This window comes from Dasypus novemcinctus, chromosome 1 (assembly GCF_030445035.2).
Source record: "Dasypus novemcinctus isolate mDasNov1 chromosome 1, mDasNov1.1.hap2, whole genome shotgun sequence".
Taxonomy (NCBI): domain Eukaryota; kingdom Metazoa; phylum Chordata; class Mammalia; order Cingulata; family Dasypodidae; genus Dasypus; species Dasypus novemcinctus.
In genome coordinates, this window is record NC_080673.1 from 12,929,704 (window position 1) to 12,947,316 (window position 17,613).

General features: G+C 36.5%; 1 protein-coding gene across 1 annotated transcript; it reads right to left on the minus strand.

Annotated features, from left to right (window-relative positions):
- Window positions 1-170: 170 nt before the first annotated feature.
- On the minus strand, window positions 171-10,861 carry SPCS3 (signal peptidase complex subunit 3). The gene is made up of 5 exons (XM_071214005.1): window positions 10,551-10,861; window positions 8,996-9,069; window positions 7,412-7,488; window positions 1,264-1,379; window positions 171-359 (listed from the first exon to the last, which is right to left on the minus strand). Exons 1-5 carry the CDS (start codon window positions 10,691-10,693, stop codon window positions 227-229), a joined length of 543 nt encoding a protein of 180 aa, XP_071070106.1. The 5' UTR covers window positions 10,694-10,861; the 3' UTR covers window positions 171-226.
- Between the last annotated feature and the right edge of the window lie 6,752 nt (window positions 10,862-17,613).

The following is a 17,613-nucleotide window of genomic DNA, read 5'->3' on the forward strand; positions in this document are numbered from 1 at the left end:
GTAATAGTCCACTTTGGTGGCCTTTCTTTTCTGTTTTATTAGTAAATTTATGTTTAAATAGTCCATTAACCTTTCCCTTCAAATATGCCTTTTGAGGTTAGTTCTGATACCAAAAAAATTTAAAAGAATAATAATAACCAAAAGCAAATGAAGACACACAAGGGAAGAGATAAATGAGATACAATTCATTAAGTATAAAAATAGGTTGTTTCAAATTCAGAATAATTTAATAACTCTTCGTTATTTCATATGTATCTGGGAATGGAACAGATACATGTCCTGATCCTGTTACAAGAGGTAGAATTCCAGCATTTGGCACAACATTCCAAGAGAGGGTTAAGGTGACATTCCTGTTTCCTCTGTAAAAAGATACAATAAACAAAAGTCAGCAGAACCACCTGCAATTCAATAAAAACATTTGAATTCAACCACTGAGACATCAAATATTTTATAACCAGCTAGTCCTAATAGAAATTCTCATCTGTAAACAGAACTGTTTTCTCACATCATTTGAAATCTAAGAACAAAAGCAAGCATCCCATAATGTCCTACCCAAACTCACAATTATTAGAGCTATCAACAAAAAGCTTAAGTGAGTAAAACACAGAGACTGTAAAACAGACTTGGGCTAGGAATCAGAAGAGGATGACTTGAAGCCTAATCCTATCATTATCAGGATGGGCAAACATGAACAAATCAAAATCTCTCATGGTCTCAAATTTTTCATCTGCAAAAAAAATAGGTTTGGTCAAGAAGGCTCTCATGGGGAATGAAAGAGTAAAAAATGACCTGAGAAATCATATCATTCTAATTCCTCATTTTGTGTAAAAGGAAACTGAGGTTCAGAGAAGGTGAGTTAAGAAAACCAGGACTAGGAACCTTAGTACATACTCCTATGCCAATGCGCTGCTTCCTTATAATGGTTTTCCTGGCAAATCGCTCCTAAATTCAGAAAAGAGCCCTTTATTTTCACAATCACAGTCCTATTTCCACATGAGCATGCCCATGCACCTCATACAATTAAAGTAGAAGCCTTTATTAGTTTGACTACTATTCATTCCACATACTACAAGCATTTATCTTAGATCCCAGTTTGTATTTCCAACCAATCTTGCAGGTTAGATCTACATAAATCTTTCCTTCTCTCACAATCTTCTCCTTTTTACCCTCTAATATTTTTCTTTAAATTTTTAAAATACATTCCATCTTTCCCTCCCCTTAACAACTCATTAAATGTAAAAAATGATGTAAAGAATTGCTTACTTGAGACCATTTCCATCATCAAAGAAAAAATATTTTGTTTTCATGTCTTTCAGCAACAGCTTCGGATTATCACCTCTCAGAACAATCTTGTCCCAAAGGACAACTTGGTTTAGAGCCTACAAAAAAAGAAAATGAATTAGATAACTCATCAGAAATGGTATCTTGTCACTTCAAATTAAAAGTAGTGGCAATTTTTGGCAGAAATGGGAAAGTCAATAATGAAATTTATTTGAAAGGGTAAAGGGCCCCAAATAGCCAAAAGTCTTAAAAAAGAACAAAGTTGGAGGACACTCACTTCCTGACTTTAAAGCATATTACTTAGCTCCAGTGGTAAAAACAGACAGACTGACCAATGGAACTGAATTGAGAACTCAGAAGCAGACCCTCGCACTTACAGTTAATTGATTTTTGGCAAGGCTGTTAAGCCCACCCAGCTGGGCCTGAACAGTCTATTCAACAAATGGTGCTGGGAGAACTGGAGAGAAAGCCATATCCAAAACAAAGAAAGAAGACCCCTATCTCACAACTTATAAAATAATTAACTCAAAATGGATCAAGGACCTAAATATAAAAGCAACAACCATAAAACTCCTAAAAGAAAATGTGGGACAGCATCTTCAAGATCTTGCGGTAGACAGTAGTTTCTTAAACCTTACACTCAAAGCAGAAGCAGCAACAAAATAGTTAAATGGGACCTCCTCAAAATTAAGCACGTTTATACCTCAAATGACTTTGTCAAAAGGGTGAAAAGGCAGCCAACTCAATGGGAGAAAATATTTGGAAATTATATATCCAATAAGGGTTTATTACCCATAGAGATCATATAACTCAACAACAAAAAGACAAACTATCTGATTAAAAAATGGACAAAAGACTTAAAAGTATTTCAAGTGGTGAAGAAGCACATGAAAAAATATTCAACAACACTAGCAATTATGGAAATGAAAATCATACTATAATGAGGTATCATTTCATATCTTGCCACCATTAAAAAGTCAGAAAACTGTAAACGTTGGAGAGGATGTGGCGAGATAGGAATGCTTATTTACTGTTGGTGGGGATGGAGAATGGTACAGACAGTGTGAGAACTGTTTGGTAGTTCCTAAGAAAGTTGAATATTAGCTTGCCATGTGACCCAGCAATACCATTACTTAGCATATACCCAGAACAGAGGGCAGTGATACGAATAGACATCTGCACACTGATGTTCACAGCAGCATTATTCACAATAGCCAAAAGCTGGAAAGAACCCAGTTATCCATCAACTGATGAATGGATAAACAAATTGTAGTGCATACACACGATGGACTATTTGCAACGGTAAGAAGAAATCAAGTCACGAAGCAGATGACAACATGGATGAACTTGGAGGACACTATTTGAGTGAAGCAAGCCAGACACAAAAGGACAAATACCATATGACTGTGCTATTACGAACTAAATATATTATGTAAACTCATGGAGTTAATAATTAGAATATAGGTCACCAGAAAATTGAATAAGGGTCAAGAATGGAAAGCTGATGGTTAATCTGTGCAGAATTGGTTAAAAGATGGTTTGTATATCTTCGAAAATAAATGGAAATAATGAGCACATTATGGTGTTTGCCACTAGCAGAGTCATTACATGGGTATGACAGTGGTTGGAAGGGAAAGTATTAAGAACATGTACATTACTAGAAGGAAAGCTTAAAAATGTAACATGGGATTGTGTAATAGTGAAACTGCACATATAAAATACAAATATGGTGATACTGCATATGTAAGACTTTTTACAATACATAAATACAAATAAACTGAAGAGAAGGAAACAGGATAGCAGCTATGTACAGGAGGGGAAGCATAGAGAGATCGAGAGGTGATGAGTTTCGTTTGTTTGGTTTTTTAGTATTATAACTGGACTAATGAAATTGCTCTAAAAATGATTAAAGTGATGAATGCACAACTATGTGATTATACTGAATACCACTGATTGTACATGTTGGATGAATTGATGCTTTATTATGTACCAATAAAATTGATTTGTGAAAAAAATTTAATTTAAAAATCTTAAAAAAGAAAAGTACTGGCAAGCATAGCTGACATCTTAAGGTTTCATAGCTTAATAAAAGTTTGTAGACATATATGCTCTCCAAGAAGTGAGGCCCTTGGAGAAACACAAGTATTAAAATCCCTGAAATGTAAGTATTCTTTTAAATTGCTTTTCCTTTTAAAATTTCTGAGACCCTCCAGCCCTGGGCAGACACTAGAAGGTAACAGGGAGAAAGAGAGAACTAACTAATCCCTGTTCCATTACACTCTTAGACTATGGCACTGATGCCAGATTAGTTCATGAAAATCTATGAATCCCTAAAGACTCTAAATTACAGAGAATCACTAAAGAAAAGAAGGTTGTGAAGACCTTTTTCCTTTTTAAATAAAAAATATATAGGCACATCATTGTATTGTGGCACAATTCTACAGGCTTGACAACTCTTTTAAATCACTGTGTTGACATATTATATACAAGTTCCATTTATATTAAAAGAGAACACCTACCTATTTAAAACTAAATGAAAACTGGGGGCATATGAAAAGTAAACACATTTTTAATCTCTATCAAATTTCAAGAAATGTATTCTTATTGGTTAGTTGGGCCAATTGCTCAATGTATGGTTTACCACATTAACTGTAAAGAAATGTAGAGTAGTTATTTCTAAAGTAGGGTTCAGGCGCCTATATTTTCAAATCATCTTTCTAACATTAAACAGAAATATCAAGAAGGACAAACACAGAATCAAAGATAAGCCAAAGTGAAATGACTTTTTTATGTAGCCTTAATTCACTCACCAAAGCAATAATCTGTCAAATGCCAAACTGCATTATTTTATTAGTCATGCTGGGATAAGCCAGAATTATAAATATAACTTAGGTGCAACTGCCACAAAATTTATCTAGATAATTTATTGAGAATTGTAGAATATGTTCCATTTGTTACTCTTATCTTCATTTTTGCTTGTATGTTTTAACATTTTATTGATTCTCAAGGGCAAAGGTCAAAACTTATTCATTCCAATATTACTAGGTGCCTAACAAAATACCTGATATAAAATAAATACTCAAAATGTACACTGAACTTAAATGCTAAAAATTCCAGCTAACTGAATTAAACTAGTAAATTTTTAAAATTGATCGATTTGTCATCTTTGAAAATAAAGAGTCCAAATAAAATGCAGAAAGTACACCCAACTTTAACTATAAACTACCTCCAGGCTATGTTTATGACAAATGTAGAAGGTAAACCAGGTAAAATCAAGATATAAGTATATTTTAATGCCACAGATTTCACGTCTATATTTTGATTCACCTATGAGAACGCTTCATTTTATACTTTTAGTATCAATTATGTATTTACAAGTATAGTAATCAGACTGTGATATCATGTAAAGAATAAAATATGCTTTGAAATGTTTCATTTATACTTTGAAATTTGTTTTTTAAACAGTTCATTTATATTTGCCTCCAAGCCTTTTAAACTAGCAAACTAGGTCACTTCGTTTGTGTTATCTGTTTAATTTCTAGAGTATCTATAGCCTAGAGGATTATCTAAGATTATGCTTTTCAATATTTCCTATCCCAGTTCTAGAAAAACAGTTTGTAACTCAATGGTGGAAAGCATCAATAAACACAACACAATTAAATAATAAACACTAAAGTAGGACCTAAGATGATTTCTATTTTAGCAGGATCTGTATAAACAGCTCAACTCCTACCCTACCTACAACAAAAGATCTAAATCAGACTGGACTAATAGTTTTTAATCATGAACTAGTAAGTTTTAATAGTGTTTTAGTAGGTCCCAATCTACTAAATAGCTTTCAATTATAAAACTAAGTTTCAATCATAAAATGTAACTTATGAGTAAAAAGACTAAGTACTCAAAATGGTAAATTCCATACACCCTCATCACAAAAGCAAACATTCCTCAGTAGACATTAATTGTAGACACATGGCTTAATAGAAGGACCAAAACCTGCAAACTCATTGTATTAAAAAAAGAGAAAAATATAAATATTGAGAATTTTAAAATAATCTTAGAGATGATTTAAAAAACAGTAATCTACACAGCTTTTTTTTCTGTACAGCTTTTAAGTACATATCTAGGTAAGGAGTTTTAAGCACAAGTCATAAACTTTGTTGATTCAAATAACTTGCCATCTTTCTCTCTAATCCTAGGTGTGGAGAAATGCTATTTTAGCTTAGAGTCCCATGGCTGAGCAGCAATACTATACCCTGCATTTCCTAAGCAACTATGATGCTCAGCAGCAGCAGTTCTCATCTTACCACACAACGTGGTATCTGAGGGTTTTTTTTAATCTTTTAATTTTTATTAGTTATATATTACCTAAAACTACATCTTTTAATCACATTCATGTATATAATCCAGTGCTTAGTTATACTCCCAATAATGTGCTACCATCACCACCATCCTATTCCAAAACTTTCAAACAAGCTAAATAAAAATTATGTACAAATTGAGCATTAACTTCCCATTCTCTATCTCCAACTCAAACCCTGGTAACCTATATTCTAGATTCTAACTCCATGAGTTTGCTTATTTTAATGATTTCCTACCGGTGAAATCATACTATATTTGTCCTTTTGTGTCTGGCTTATTTTACTCAGCAGAACACCTTCAAGGCTCATCCATGTTTTCACATGCAGCAGAACTTCATTCCTTTTCAAGGCTGAAGAATATTCTACTGCATGTATCTACATTTTGATTACCCATTATTCATCAGTTGATGGGACACTTGTGCTGCTTCCACCTTTTGACAACTGTGAATATGCCACTGTGAACACTGGTATACTCCTACCTGTTCAACTCCCTGCTTCCAAATCTTCGGGGGCACACACCTAGTAGAAGCAAGTCCAGGTCATATGGTAATTCTAAACTTAGCTTTCTGAGGAAGTGCCCAACTGTCTTCCACAGTGGCTGCAGCATTCTACAATGCCACCAGCAAAGGATGAGTGTTCCTATTTCTCCACATCCTCTTCAACACTTGCAATTTTCCATTTTTTTTAATAGTAGCCATTCTAGTGGGTATGAAAAGGTATCTCACTGTGGTTTTGATTTGCATTTCCCTAATAGCTAGTTAATGTTGAGCATCTCCTCATGTGCTTTTTAGCCATTTGTGTATCCACTTTGGAGAAATGTATATTCAAGTCTTTTGCCCATTTTTCAATTGGGTTGTTTGTATTTTTATCGGCGAAGTCTCTGGGGGTTTTGGATCACAAATTATTTTAAGCACAAACTCCAAAATCTCTATCTTTATAAATTATGTACCTAAGTTATACTTATGTACCTATTATCATTAGTTAATATCATCATTAATTACAATGAATAAAAACCTGTATTTCAAATAGTCTTCTTGAATAATGTTGATTTTCTCAGCCAACTTCTTGTTAAGTTGCCTTTTTTTGGTAATCCTTCATTATGGCTGAGCAGCTTGTAAGAGGAACAGTCCTGCCACTTTCCTGCTGTTTGCATGTGCTTGCACTACTCACATTACTTTGAAAGAGCAATTTCTTTGCAGGACTCTTGATGCCATCTGTTCATTTTGTGAGGATTATTTAAAATATAATTCACTTACTTGGACATATACTTCAGTATTTTGCAAAATGCTTAAAGTGAGCGAATGAATGGAGGAAGGTGGATAGCATGATCAACCTTTTGGCTTACAGAATTCCTCTTCTCTAGATTATTTACATGTTGTAGGAGTCACGTGACCATCATTATAAGGAATGAACCCAAGCCTTAATGTCAGTCCATATAGCAAGTAATAGTAAAATTTAACTTTTTTTCCTTTTATCTTACATTGAAAAAAATCCATATATATTAAAAGTCTTATGGTTTTTCCCTTGAAAGTCTAAGAATTCCTTGCATGCACCCCATTCTGAAGATCAAATACTCAAGAACTACATGAAAGAAAAAAAAAAAAGAGGCTACCAATGGAGTTAACTTTTCTTATTAGAGCAACCTCTCCATGGGCTTGTGATTTTCACTAGGCTTTTCGGGCCAGATATTTTGAATATATAAAATTTACCTTCTTTCATAAAGAGTGAGGTTTTAAATAACTATTAAAAGACTTCTAAACATATATACTTACATTAGTTTTTGTTGAATATTCTGCTGATAAATAAAGAAACAATTGCTTAACATTCCAATCAAATATATTCTCGAGATGTAAACAAATTAAGGAACATATAAATCATAAAGCAAATGACAACTTTAAGCAGAACTTAAGTTATCCTTGGATTAATTATCCACAGGAATACTAACACTAAAAAATAATTAAAAAGTGGGAGGTGGCCCAAAAACACACTAAGCCACTTGTATGTTAAAAGGAATAAACTGATTTAATAAAAATCTATAGAAGGAAATATAATGTAAGATACAAATCATTCCAAAGCCAAACAAATATCAGCTTGAGATTATCAATATCCTCTCTCTGCCTCTTCAAGCATTACTAGCTGAAATACTTAGCATAAGAAGAAAATGACAAAGAAAGCCAAAATTCTGTTTTCTGTAATATCAACTCACTGAGTCTAAAAGAAAGAACTTAATATTTAAAACACATAGGATTCCCTCCTGGAGGTCTAACGTATAATCAACCATCACAATTTAAATTTACCTATATGAAATCCTAATCAAGGCTCAAACAATTAAACCAAGTATAATAAATTGTAAATATTGTTTTTGGTCACAATAACCTAGGTCAAAATGTTTCATGAAGTACTTTGGTTAGAACATGCAGCGGAATACCAGCTTGGCTATATTCAGCTTTCCTAGGTGAAGAAAACACCAGAATTAACTAGAAGAAGGGTGCTACCACTGAGAAATAAACTGAGTTATTGTTTACCTTTTTAGCATACATGTAAACTATCATTTTATTATATGCATTTACTTACTAACAGCAAAGCATTATAACTAACTTTTAGATAGCTATAGCCAGTAAGAATCACTGGTTTAGAATTTAAGACACCTAACTTTCTACAAGCACAAATACAAGCTTTAGCAGCACCATTAAGATATACACTATGAATGATAAGATTGAAAATATATAAATAAAATACTTGAGATATCAGGAAATTTCACTGTAATTCTCTAGGTACACAGTTACTATTTTCACACTAGATCCAAATTCCTGCTTACAAAGAAAAAGGTTATGAAGACTCAAAAGGAGACATACAAAGTATTATAATAGCAAACTGCTAACATGGTTTGCCAATAATCATTTTGACAATGATCTTCTGAAGCATAACAGATGCAATTCACGTTTTTAACATGTTTCTTTCCACTACCATAAAATAAGGATATGTTATTTGAGAGTATACATGAAATATTCTTTCTAGACAAGCTGAGCACTGGTGACATTTTTCTATCTTTAATTCAAATGATCTAATTTTATATTTTCTTTCTAAAACAAAATTTCAAACTCTCTTTTGCAGTTTTGGGTCTATTTAATGTTTCTTTGGAGATTTAAATATTAATTCATCAATCCATAAAAGTTTGTTCAAGCGTGAATAAAGAGGTATTGACATTATTTACTGATAAAAATACAGGCGCTGAAATATTCAAGGCTTGGTAGAGTCAGTGGAATAGTCATACCCACTGTCCCCAAAATCATTAAATATTGGTCTTATTATATAAAACTACAGAAACAGCAATGAAATATTTTCTTAAAGGATATCAACAGTTATATCAAATGTAATGAATCCCAGATCACTTCTCTCTCTAGGTCCAGTGAAGTCTTCTACATTTTTTCTGGAAGTAAAGATAAAAAGTTTTACCACCTTTCAAGCGTAACAACATAAAAAATCCACATGGTCATAATTCCTTAAAGTGAAAGACAGTTATCTAGTCGTGTGCACAGGTATAACAGCAATCCTATGAAAAAAACTGTAAAAATTAAGGAAACCTTCAAGTATGAAAACAGGGTAAACATTCTAACCCAATATAAAAATAGATGTTCAGCTATTTTCATATACTTTAAGAGACTCCTTAAAAAAAAAAAAAAAGCCCTAGGGAGATTAAAAAAAAAATTGCTTTAAAAATTTGGTATGATAGGTGGAAGAAAATTATATACGAGTACAAGATGGTGTGGAAAACTAAGACGTAATGTTAACAGCTGCTATTTATTGAGTGCTTACTAGATTTCTGGCCCACTAAAGATTTTTTACAATTATCTCAATCTTCATAACAAACCTAGGAGTTAGGTAGTACTTCCATTTTAAACAAAATGAAATTAAGGCCCAGAATGGTAAGAAACGCGTTCAAGACAGGAACAGCTAACATTTGTTGCGTGCTCACTAGGTGCCAAGCTCTTTCTAAAGTCTTCACAGAGCCGATGAGTGACAGTGTCGATTTCCGCCCTGAGAGCAGTATCTAACGCACATCAAAATAGGAAAGAAAAAGAAAAAAAGGAGGGCGGTAGGAAATGGCTTATTGGAGATTCTGATAAAGAAATAAAGCAACCTATGTTTGACGAAAGGGAGAGTACTGGTTGGAAGATGGACTAGAAGAGAAAGAAATGAGAACCACAGGGGGGATAAAAAGCTATGTATCAAAGGGAAAAAGAGCCGAAGTATAAAAAATTATCAAAACTAAAAAAATAAGCGACAGCGAAATTGACCGTCATTACGAAATTTTATTTTTGGCATTTTCACACATTTATTCAAACTCTGGAAGAAAAAAAAAAAAAAACTAAGATGTGTAATTCCCTCAATGCATCCTAACTACATCTCTTGCCACCTTCAATGCAGCTGCAAGGATTTACAGCTTTTTGAAAGCGGAAAGACAAAAACCTGTAAAGGAGACGTCAGACAGAGCAAAACTCTGGTTCTCGATGACACCGAGGCTGCTCCTCTCCGCGGCCCCCGGCGAGAGCCCGGCTGCGGGGGACCCACCCCGCGCGGCCCGGGGCAGGGAGCCGGCCCGGCGGGCGCGGGGTGCGCTGGTGTGGAGCTCGCTCATTGGCTGGGCGCGGTGGAGGGAAGTGAGGACCGAGGAGGAAGCCGCGGCACGGACCCGAGGGAGCGCTCTCAGTTAGGAAGCGCAAGCCCGGGGGTGGACGGCCGAGGGAGGCGCGCGGAGTTCCGAGGGGAAGCCGCCAAGCCGCCCAGCGCCCTCCGCGGGCGCCCGCGCTCGGCCAGGAGGGCAGCTCCGGGGGGAGGCCCCGGGGCGCCCGGCCCCCCGCGCCCCGTCCCGGCGCCCCTCCCTCCAGACAGGGCGGCCGAGGCACTCACAGCATGATCCGCGAGACGTGCAGCCGCACCGGCACGCTCCGGTCTTTGAAGGCGGTGGTGATGAAGCAGCCGAAGGTGAGCGCCGCCATCACGCTCAGCGAGAAGGCGAACAGGGAGTTCGCCCGCGACAGCACCGTGTTCATCGCGACGGTCCCCCGCGAGCCCGACGCCCTCACGCACACCCTGGGGCCCGCTCCCGCCGCGGCCCGGCTTCTGGGCGATCCGAGCTACCGGCCGTGCGCGCGGCCCCGCCCGCTTTCCGCTCCGCCGTCGCGAGCGCGCGCGCACCCGCCTCCCGGGACACGCCTACCGGGCGGGCGGGACCGCGCGAAGGCGGAGCCCGGGCGGGCGGGACCGCGCGAAGGCGGAGCCCGGGCTGCGGCCCCGCCCCTTCCCCGCGGCCTCTCGTCCCCTCCAATCAGCGACGAGCAGGGGAGGGCGGGGTTGCGTCCTGGAAGGGGCGCCTCCTCCCGGCCCTGCTCACCCTCTACCCACCCCTGGGCTCAGGGAAGCGGTCGCTGGTCGCCCACCCTCCTTTCTCGGTTCTCCTGCCACGTGGTCTGGCCTTGCGGCTTCTTAGTTGTGTTCCGTTACTTCCAAGTGAAACCGGCAGCGAAGCGAGGTGGTTTGGTGTCTATCCTGACGCGTTGTATTTGGAAGTAGCATTTTACAAACACGCCCCTTCCCCTTTGTCAAACCTCGCCAAACTTAGGACTTTCCTGGGAAGGAGAGAGGGAGGCTAGGGCGACACCCCGGTCCTTAAAAGCAGTCAGTGCACCAGCTTGCAACCTCAGTTCCATCCCTATGAATGCTTTGCCTCCGAAGGCTAGCCACAGCTGTTTTACAACGTAAGGGTTGATGTTACCAATTCTAAATATTTGCATTTTAGCAGGGATTTTCCAATAACCAAAAGGATAACCTTACTGAGTTCTTAGGACCAAAGGAGAGAATGGCTATAGAATTGCTATACGGTGCAATGTAGAAGAGAATTTAAAGTAAACAAGCCATGAGAAATAGTAGAATTAATTCGTAAATTTCCAATGCCCTTAAGGGCTTTTTAGGGTTGAAAGGCACAATCTCTGACCCTCTGCCCGCACCTTTGTTCCTTTCACAACCAGGAATTTTTGTAATTATGAGAATGATGTTCAGAAATTATTAGATTTTGCGTCTGGAAACCAAAAGAGGTGAACACCTGGCGTGGAATGTGACAGTGCCAGCCACGGCAGGATGATCTGGTACTGATGGCGGCTTATGTTGTCTGTTGTTGAGCCCTTGCTTCTTTTCATTATCTATTATCATTCAATTAATTTTCCTACAGCTGTACAGGTAGTAGTGCCCACGCTGCCAGGTACCGTTCTAGACCTTGAAAATACAGCATTCATAAGGCCACATCCCTGCTCAAATGGAAAAAGGACCAGTAATGAAAAATGGGTAACCTATGAAACAAGAGGGGATCTTTAGTTGAGTTTAAAACCTGTTTCTATATTCCAGGCAGCTACAGTTTATTCAATAAAGCAAATATTTATTGGACATCTAGTGCACTGCAAGTGATACAGAGATGTGTACTAATTACTTGCTACCTTCATGAAGCTTATAAACTTGCATAGTTAAGAAGATAAAAGCAAAATCTGAACTGATCAACACCAAGGTAAGGTAGAGAATGCCATGGACTTCAAAGATGATGTGGGACAAAGGCAGTGTGTGCAAAAGATTTAACGCAGTGCCTTTGCAATACATATGAAACTACTATTTTTATAGAATGGCTTAGGGGAAGGATTTTTATTGTACAGGTAGTGATATCCAGGAAGAATATTGCAAAAGATATTGGACTTCCATGTGTTGCTATGTCTAAGCAATACCCTGTAGTCTGGTCCAGCTAAAGAGTGTGTGCATAGGATTAGCAAATAAGGCTGGAAAGGTAAATTAGGGGCCTATTGTAAAAAACCAGGCCAAGGAGTTGGGACTTTTATATCATAGGATTTTACATATTAAATGAGAGTAGCATCACTAAACTGGCAGCCAATTATGAGTTATATGTGGTAGGTAAGTGACTGAGGATGGTGATAGTGACACTGGAAAAAGAAAGATTGATAGGAAGGACATTTCAGAGACAGAATCTGTGCCTTGGCCACTGTTTAGATAGGGATGGAATCTGTAAAATATAGCATGAATGCAGTGTTAAGGCATAAATGAAATTAATATTGTTATGACACCGTGCTTTAGAGCTTAAGTGACTGGGAGTAACAAAAACAAATGTAGATTCACAAAAGAAGCAGGTGAGAGATGGGATAGGGAATTCTATTGTATTTTTTTACAATTTTAAAAAAATTTTCCAGATATTTAATTACCTCATCTACATTAGAGAAGACTTTACTTTTTCCTTCCTAATTCTTATACTTCTAATTGTTTTCTCTTGTCTAACTGCAGTGGCTCATACTTCCCGTACAATATTCAAAGTAATGATGACAGCTAGCATCCTTGTTTTTTTTTTTTTTTGGAAACAAATTATTTCTTAATTCAAAAATATTAAACAGAATATCTGAGAAATGAAACCAACATTATTGATTTAGTACTCTTGTAAGGTCCAAAGAGTGAATAGAGTCACAGATTATCTGTAGATTCTGCTCAGCTGTTCACTGGTATTTTCACAAGATAAAACAATGGGACCACATTCCTCATATGCATTTCACAAATTCATACACTTAATTATGACTTTAACTGAAATTTCACTACATTGTTTATTGTCCAAAAAGTTGTGTATGTATTGCAAGAAAGATTATGTATTACATTTGTCAGTTCATCTTCTATAACATTTTTTTTGTCTTTTTTTTTTTTAAAGATATATCAATCATAAAAAATGTTCTTATCTTTTTTCTACTTTAGTAGGAAAGTTCTTTTTCTTAGTACATCAAGTAAGATTCTGGCTTTTAGATGGAGTGATGTGTGTGTGTTTATGTGTGTGTATGTGTGTATGTATATTAATATATATACATATGTATCATTATGTAATATATATTTCATAGTGATGTTTAGGAAATATCCTATTTTATTGGGCATTTTTTAATACATAAATGAGTGTTGAATTATTTTCAAATGCATTTTCTTTGGCTTTGGAAGTGATCATGTGATTTTCCTCTCTTGCTCTATTAATATGATAGATTATAGGAAGGGGCTTCCAAATAGTGAATCATTGTTCATTTCTGGAATAAACTCCACTTGGTCGTGATGAATTATTTTTTAATAGGCTTTTGATTTCTCTTTGCTAATATTTTAAGTTTAAGTTTAAGTTTAAGTTTCTGTCATTAATATTCATAGTGAAAATGATCTGTAGTTTTCTTTTTCGGTTATAATATACTCAAATTAGAAAATGTGTAACTTTTCCTTATTTTTCTATGTACTGGAATATTTTAAGTAGCATTGGTATTATTTGTTGTTTAAAATTTTGTATTATTTATAGTATTTCCCCTGTTGTTCTGTTTTGATAGTTATTGTTAATTATGTATATTTGTGCTCTCTCCATTTCCCTTTATCATTTTAATTAATGGTTTTATTTAATTCTTTCAAAGAACTAGCTTTTACATTTACTAATTAATTCTTGGTTCTTTGTTTTCTAATTCATTGTATTTTTATTTTAACATTATCAATTTTTTTTTCACTCCACTTTTTGGTTTACTAGATTTTGGGATTGGATATTTGACCTATTTTTATTTTCTTTTTTTTATTGATATGATAACTACTTTAGCTATATTCTGAAATCTCTGACATGTTGTATTTAAATTTTGTGTTTCTCCTTTGACCAAAGAGTTATTTAATAGTATGTGTGTATGGGTAAGGGGTGTGAGGGTGCTACTTTCCGGGGGGGAGGTTTTATTTTCTTTTTGATTGTTTAATGTGTGGTTTTCTTTCATGCAGTCGGAGAATACTGTTTATATTATTTCTTTTCTTTGGATTATTGTGGTTTTCTTTGTGGTCTAAGGTATCGATTTTCATAAATATTCAGTTGCTCTTCAGAAGATGGTGTACCTATTCTCCAGTTCATCGGACTTGCCCAGTACAACTAGCAAAATGATGCGAGGGACAATGCCCATCCCAAAAGACAGAGAGTATCTACAACTGCAGGCAAGACAGTTCCTTCCATCTGAAATGGAAGAACTTGAAACATTGATACAGTGGTTACCAGACGTTCTGAGGGGGCAGGGTGGGAAGAAGAGGTAGAACATGAGGTATTATGAGGACATTGAAACTGTTCTGTACGATATTGCAATGAGAGGGATACAGGCCATTATATACTCTGTCAAAACTATAAAATTGTCTGATGCAAAGTATAAACTGTAATGTAAACTATAGACCATGGTCAGCAGCGGTGCTTCAATATTTGTTCATCAACTGTAACTAATGCATCACACAATATAAGATGTTACTAATAGGGGAAAATGTAAGGGGGAGAGGGGAAAGGTGGGGTATAGGAAGTCCCCTATAGTTTCCATGTAATTTTTCTGTAGTCTAAAACATCTTTGAAAATAAAGTAAAAAAATAAAAACAAAAAAGATATTGTATATTCTACTATGGTATACATATGTCTGTGAGATGAACCTTCTTATGTTTATGTCTTCTATAGACTTATTAATTTTTTGTTCTTTTGGTTTTCTTGGACTGAGAGATCTCTGTTAAAGTCTCCAATATTAACATGTTTTTGCCTGTATTTCCTTGAATGTCCTGTTGTTTCTACTACAGTTGTTACTATGTTGTCGAGTACATAAGTATTAATAATAGTTATATCTTCATTATGATCAATAGCCTTTAGCATTATAAAATATTCTTCTTTGACTCTTTTAGTGTCTTTTGATCTGAATTCTACTTTGTCAAGTATCAAGATTACACAGAAGGAAATTGAAGCTGTTATTTGTCTAAAATAACACTGCTCATCTGAAATTAAAATTTTTAAATTAATTTTTAAAAGAATTGAACAAAAATAAAATAAAATTACAAAAGTACAATATCTTGTACTCTTTAATAATTTCTGCTCAAAACCGAATGACATTAATGAGAGCAGGAGTTGGAGTGCTTTGCCAGCACTTGAACACATAGGGCAATTGGGGAAGACATGCATAATATGTTTCGGAAGGACGGGAAGGAGCCTAGGATAAGGACAACGTTTTATTCTTATCTGAAAATAGTTATACTTCTGTAACACTCAAGTAAAAAGAGAGAGAGAGAAGAGAAGTAAACCCGTTTCTGAGGAAATAGCACCAATAACTCTGTGTGCCTAGTCAGCTGAGCTTTGTAAAAAGGGGATAAGCCTGAAGAGGCATTCCCATCAAATATGTTGTTGCTAAGGATATCTAAAGTGTCCATGAAGTACCAAGCTTCCTAAGGCGCTTGCTGCAATGGAGCATGTTGTGAAAGTGGTACATTGAAAACTCCAATTTGAAAATATTTTTCAGAAAATAATTATAAATGACACCGTCGTCTAACATGGAGAGTCAGGATCATGTCTTGTATGTTGTTCTGTCTCCTTTAGTGCCCAGAACAAAGCCTTGTGCACAGATGCTCAAAAAATATTTATTGAATTGAGATGCCCCGAATCTACAGACCATAATTTTTTTTTTCATTTCCATTGAAAGAATACACATCATGCACAAGTAACAAACACTTAAAGCGTAACAGAAGCTAAATTGGATATGTAGGCCAAGGACAACTGTAGAGGGCTGGAATGCCAATCCAGCAAATTTGAACATCATTCAGGAAACAATCCTTTGAGGATTCTGGATCAGTTAAGTGTCATGATCATGTAGGCTCTTGGTAGATAAATAATTTCTTAGTCAGGGATGGGATTGCCCACTGGAACCAGGTGAGAGATTATTGCAGTAATTTAGATTGAGATAATGGATATGTGAATGAAGGTCATAACTGTGCAAATGAAGGGGAAGGGATGGGTCTATCTATAGGCTCCCTATGATTTCATTCATATCCTCCTGATCTTTTACTACTCTGGGAGTATTTCTAAGAACTCATATCTTCTCATGGTTTAACCTATCCATATCAAGTCATTCAGCCTGGGTTCCAATCCTGGCACTAGCTAATTGGCATTTCATTTTCTTCTGTTGAAAATACTGCAAAGAACATTCTTACAATCTTATCTTTGACCATTTGTGCTAAAGATAGCTGTAGAATAGAGTTGGGGGGGTAGGATATGATTTTACCCTACCTCAAGCTAATATTTAGCCTATTTCATCAATAGCAAGCAGCATGAACATCAAGTTCCCTTTGCCCTCCTCCCCAAGTCCCACCTGGGTGATGTGGAGAATCCAGCTGGATGCTGTGCACGCAGTGGATTTACTCTGTAGCTGAAAAATGTGGAGCTTAAAGAACCAACCCTTTTATAACAAGCAGTAAGCAAGATTGCTCTTTGTCCTGGAAGGAGATCTCTTCTCATCCTTCAAGGATGCTAATAGCAAGTACAACTCTAGGAAATAACCTTGGCAAAAAGCAGTCAGGAGTTTGCATTCTTGGCATACCCAGCAAGATACATAAGAGCACAAAGGACCCAGCAAACACTGTCTATCCTAATGCACAGGTTCCAGAAGTCATGTGCATTTAAAAGTGACAAATTGTCCCTATAAAGGTTATACCCATTGACACTCCCAGGCACAGTTAAGAGCAATGTTTTTTGGTTTTTGTTTTTATTCATCCTGAGTTGATCGCTAGTTTACATTCCTAAACTTCAGTGAGGTTGAGTATAAAATAGATTCATTGCCTATTTGCATTTTCTGTGAATTGTCTACTTATATTCTTCACTACCATTTCTGCTATAAGATACTGTTTGTCACCCCTTGCTTGCCCTTTTAAGACCTCAGATACTCGAAATCCTCCCCACCTACCCAAATTTGTTTCTCCAATACTCACCTTCTCCGCTAGCTCTGGCTTCATTGCCCCATGGAGCTGACAAATTCATTATGCCTCTGTGCCTTCACTCACGTCCCCTTCTCTTAGAATGCCTTCCCCTTCCTTTCTGCTTCTCCTAGTTCTTTCCATTTTCCAGGTTCATCTTAAACTCCCCACT

Bases quoted from the DNA above. Each gene is read 5' to 3' on its own strand.
- SPCS3 (XM_071214005.1), bottom strand. From the start codon at position 10,693: ATGAACACGGTGCTGTCGCGGGCGAACTCCCTGTTCGCCTTCTCGCTG. The intron at 7,489-8,995 runs ATATCCTTTAAG...TAATTTGTTTAC, and splicing joins TACATTTGATATAACTGTTG to ATCTCGAGAATATATTTGAT. The intron at 360-1,263 runs GTAAGCAATTCT...ATCTTTTTACAG, and splicing joins GATGATGGAAATGGTCTCAA to AGGAAACAGGAATGTCACCT.